This window comes from Artibeus jamaicensis, unplaced genomic scaffold (genome assembly GCF_021234435.1).
Source record: "Artibeus jamaicensis isolate MK-2021 breed Jamaican fruit bat unplaced genomic scaffold, CSHL_Jam_final contig_464, whole genome shotgun sequence".
Taxonomy (NCBI): domain Eukaryota; kingdom Metazoa; phylum Chordata; class Mammalia; order Chiroptera; family Phyllostomidae; genus Artibeus; species Artibeus jamaicensis.
In genome coordinates this window covers 1,871,902-1,876,737 of record NW_026521842.1, presented here as the reverse complement: position 1 = coordinate 1,876,737, position 4,836 = coordinate 1,871,902, and the positions used below count along the sequence as shown (strand labels likewise).

General features: G+C 58.0%; 1 protein-coding gene across 1 annotated transcript; it reads right to left on the bottom strand.

The window, feature by feature from the left end:
- Window positions 1-509: 509 nt before the first annotated feature.
- PABPN1L (PABPN1 like, cytoplasmic) lies at window positions 510-4,567 on the bottom strand. The gene is given in 8 exon segments (XM_053666780.1): window positions 510-527; window positions 1,783-1,878; window positions 1,880-1,957; window positions 2,550-2,637; window positions 2,734-2,840; window positions 3,360-3,421; window positions 3,720-3,864; window positions 4,304-4,567. Coding segments are annotated over 8 exon segments (858 nt in total).
- Between the last annotated feature and the right edge of the window lie 269 nt (window positions 4,568-4,836).

Sequence of the window (4,836 nt, the reverse complement as noted above, 5' to 3'; positions counted from 1 at the left end):
TTGACTCTCGCAGCTATGGAGGCCAGAGCCAAACCAGGGTATCAGCAGAGTGGATTCTGTCTCTGGCGGCTAGGAGGGAGCTCCATTCCAGGCTTCTCTCCAGCTTCTGGTGCCTGCCTGTGACCCTTGGGGCTCCATGTGAGACACATCACCTCAACTTCCACCTCCGTCTTCACATCCTTCTCCAAGTGTCTGTCTCAGAGACCCAGTGTGAGCTGTTGGATTTAGGGCCCATCCCCAGATGATCCAAGGTGATCTTATTTCAAGATCATTGAAGACTCACTGTCCAAATAAGATCACATTCATAGGTTATGAAATTTAGGATGTGGACATCTTTTTTCTTGAAAGCCATCACTCCATTACAAGGGACAACGTTGACCCCAGGTCACAAGGGACAAGTGAACCTGACCCAGAGAAGGAAGTTAAAGACACGTGGGTGGAGAGCCAAGAAGCACCAGTGCTAGAGAATGGGAACCAGGGCCAGAGACAAGGACCAACCCATCTGAGGGCTAACTGGGTGGCCCCACCTGTAGATTGAAGCACAAGACATTTCTGTTTGAAGCTTAAGGAATTGATAATCAAATAAGCATAACAAGGCAGAGAGAGATGCTTTTGAAAAGCTCAGAGAGGGCTCCTCGGTAGTTCATGCCAGACCCAAGTGTGTGGGCACTTGGCTCCAAGCTTCCTTTCCCAGCTCAGAATGCAGTCGGGGGAACGGAGAACGTGCTGCATTTTCAGGGAGAAAGCCAGCGTGTCCATATCAAAGAGGACAGTAGTCAGGGTACCCAGGAAGTACAGAAAACTCCCCTCTGCTTCCTGAACAGCTGGTGAGGCCGTACCTGTGCTGGATGCCCGAGGCGAGTGCCCCTCTGCACTCCCTCACGGTGAGGATACACAATGGCCAGTGTCTGGGTCACTCACTGTGGGGGGAGCATGTGTCCTGCAGGCCACCAGACCTGGCTTGAAGGCAGAATTAGCTACTGTGTCCCCTGTAGCATGGGGGTCAGTGGCAACACTGTAAGCCCCAACACTTCCCATTGGCTCTTAGCAGTGAAGTGGGGTGGCGATGGATCTTGGCCTCACAGCCACATCCTACCACTTGCCTTTCTCTGTAGCACATGCACCTGAGAAAGAATGAACTCGTGTCCATGAGAGACGAATAAAGGAGGTCTGTTGTTATGTGCTTTCAAAAATCACTCAAATTTAATAGTTAATGCTTTACCATTAAGACACACGTTTCTATTTTTTCTTAAACGGAAGTAGTTGAGGAGCCGTGAGTGTGACAGCCCCGAGCTGACCCAGCACTGCCTGGGCCTCCCCTGCCCGCAGCCTGCCCGGTGCCCTACAAAGCTCCAAGTCACATTCTCCCCCAGCTCTAACCCTGTACGCGCCGTTAGTGACTTACGGCTTTAGCTGTCAGTCTGGGCCACCATGCGCAGCCCTCGCGGGCCAGGCCGTCTTCCCACCAGGTGGTTTCTTCTGGCCGTGGAGGCAGCTCTCCACTGACCCCTCCTTCCTCCTCTAGCCTCATGCTCTCTCCCCGCTGCTGCTCTCCCGCCAGCCTGCTGTGTGACCCCACAGCACCCCAGACCCAGCCCCCAGAGTCCATGGTCCCCCATGTGGATCAGAAGTGCACAGCTGTGTACTTCTGATCCAGCCACACTCTCAAAATCTGGTCCTTCCTTTAGTACGGTGAGACTCTCCCGTGCCTCCTGTGCAGGAGAGCATGGGAGGTGAGTACCCACCCAGAGCCTTGCCCACCCTGGGCCAACTCCTTCCCACCAGCACTGGCCTCTTCTGCCCTCGCTGTCTGAAGTGGGCCCCGCCCTGGAGGCTGCTGCTGTGGGAGAAGGGTGCCCCCTTGGCGACGGGGTGTCCCCCTGGCACCTGGGTGTCCCTGTAGGCCCCCTCGGTCTGTGGAGCTGACTCCTGGTAAGTAGGCCTTTTTTGGCATTACCTGGAACCAAAAGCTGAGTGGTCCAAGCCCCTGTTCTCACACCCTCCTCTTCAGTGCAGCCCAAATCCTTTCCCCAGTGCAGATCCCAGGAGTAAGGCCATCTCCAGGAAGTCTTCCTGGGTTTCTTTGCTAGAGGCCCGCAGGTGGTGACCCCAGAGCCCACTAGGCCCCCATGGCCTGGGGCCTCCTGAGGCATCAGATCTGAACCTTGTTCTCAACCTCTTCAAGATTCCCACTTAGGCCTAAAGTGTCCAGCCATGGCAGTGGGCACATGATCTGTTCCTGTTGAGCCAACGTCTCCCCCTTTGTGGGTTGGGGTCCAGCTTGGGAGGGGAACCTCCCCAGTGCCACACACAAGCCAAGCCCTTTGACGTCTGGGAGGCTTTCGCCCCAACCCTGCTGCCCAGCAGGTGTGCCCGGAGATGCTGGGAGATTGGAGGAGGGTCAGGCTGGGCCCTTCTGTCAGCCTCCCTAGGCCTGCATTTCTCGGCACCCCAGGGGCGAATGGGTTAATGTAGAGAAGCTCAGAACACAGCCTGCACCCAAGCACCCCCACCTCAAGGTGCCCTGGTGACTCACAGGTTTCACACACCTTGATGACTCGGCCTCGGAAGATGCTTTGGTCCAGCCCCACAGCAGCCTGGGCTGAGCTCTCAGTAGTAAATTCTATATAGGCATAGCTGGGGTGCAACAAGGGCTGGTGAGTGCCAGCTCAGGTCACCCACGCAGGGCAGTGCACTGGGGTGCCTGGCCCCTCCCCAAGGCCCTGTGCTGACCCTTTGGGGTGTCCAGAGAACTTGTTGCATGGGATGCTGACCTGCTGGACCTCCCCACAGAGGTTGAACTAGGCCTCCAGCTCCTCGGCAGTGCTCTCGTAGTCCACCTGGCAGAGGGACGGCCTGGTGGGGGCACTCCTGCCGGGGCCTCCCTCTGCTGGATCTCCTGTAGCGTGTTTTCCCTTAGGGGCGGACTGGAGCCCAGGCTGTGGGGGTAGCGGAGGCCTCTGCCCCTACCCCTGCTGGAGGCGGACTGGAGACCGAGATGAACCAACCCCCACAGCGCGCCAGGTGGTGACACTCCTGATTCGGCCTGTGCAAAGAGTGTATAGCTTTTTAAAGTGGAATTTGTTGCTAATGATTGATCACCTGGGAGATTTCATGTGGAAATGCCGACTCCCAGCTCACTGGGGAATCAGAGCACTTGACAGTGGGGGCCCACAGTCGCTTCCTTGCCACCCCCCAGCCCCAGTCCAGACCTGCCCTCCTGCTTCTCCCTCCCGGGCCTGTGTGCCTCTGAGTGCGCCCCGCACGTGTCCCTTCCTTTAATCCTCACAGCCAGGAGAAGGCAGCAGACCTGTGGTTGTCCCCAAAAAGACCCCATTTCACTCCCCTTCTGCACTCACATTGCCCACGTAGGTGGATCTGGGGTCCACTTCCACCTTCCCCACAGGGGCCTCAGGAGAGCCTGCAGAGAGAGCAGCCTCAGGACAGACTGGGGGTGTGGGCCTCTCTGCAGCTACTAAGGCAGGTACATCATGTTTATGGCTCATTCCTCAATCCTGGGGAGAGAGGTCCTCCTTGGGCCTGTTCTGGAAGGACCTCTGTCACCTGCCAGCCCAACACTCCCTGTGAGCTGGCCTCTTCCCAGCAGCAGTTCACAGTTCACCCTGATATACAGAGCAGAAAGGGGGCTCAGAGCCACACGCCCAAGGACTTGGGGGCCACCCACCCTCCCAGGGGAGGGGTCTGCCTGGCCTGCTAGCTCCTGCCTGTCTCAGGGCCCAACAGCTGTGGAGCCAGCACAGACCCAGCTCCCTCCTCTTTTCCTGCCTGGCCCTTCGCCCTGGGCAGCTCCACCTCCCGGGCTTGCTCCATTGCCCACAGGTTCAGTTTGATGGCCTCCAGCTCCTGCCAGTACATAGCCCCAGGCTGAGCCCCAGCTTCTCTCGAGGGAGGGAAGAGCTGGACAGGTCTGATCCCAGTGATCCTCAGGGTTAGGGACCCATCAGGAACATTCTGAGGGCTCCTCCAAGGGGAATGGGAAGGCCACGAGGACTTGGGGCACAGAGAAGTCCCTGTAATCCTCCCCCAACATAGCAAACTCCCTCCAGAGAGGCTGCCCTGTTGCCTCCAGCCTGTGCAGGGTTGGGCACCCCAAGTATCCTCTCCCAAGCAGGGGACAGCAGCACCCCCACTCCCTTTTTCAAGGCCAGGGACAGCTCTGAGGTCAGAGCTGCAGTAGTTCATGCCCTGCCCCCCCACCTCAGGCCCCTACACAGGGTGCCCGAGGTCTCCCGCCAACCCTCGCCCAATGCTCCGAGCAGCTGTGCTCCATGAGGCTGTTAACCTGGTCAGGTACCAGGTGCTTGGGCAGGTCCTTGGGCAGGTCCTCTCTCTTGAGCAGAAACAGAGGGAAGTCTGAGTCTTCCTCATTGTCCTCTTCTTTCCCAGTTTCCTCTTCCTCCTTCCTGTCTCCACAGTCCGGCTCCAGAGGGGTTTTCTCATTCTGGCTCCAGGCCCCCCAGCCCTGGGCCTCGCGGTCCGACAAAACCCTCTGGAGCCAGGCCTCGGTGGGGGGTGGGAAGAGAGCATGGCTACTGAAAGACCACATGGTGGATGAAGATGAGGGGACGGGCAGGTGGGCCCTCCAATGTTTGCCTCCACACTAGCACCTACAGGTGCCCTCCTTGGATTTTAAGCCTTCCTCCAGGCCAGCTGCTCCCAGTAATCACTCAAAAGGCCACCAGCTGTAGCCAAGCTTCTAGCCCTGGCTTCTGGGCCCAGAGGAGCCATACATAGGCCATGGACCTCTGCCCCTGCCCACTTCTTCCTCACTGGGGCAGGCATCTCCAGGACACTGGAGGAGGAGAGAGGAATATA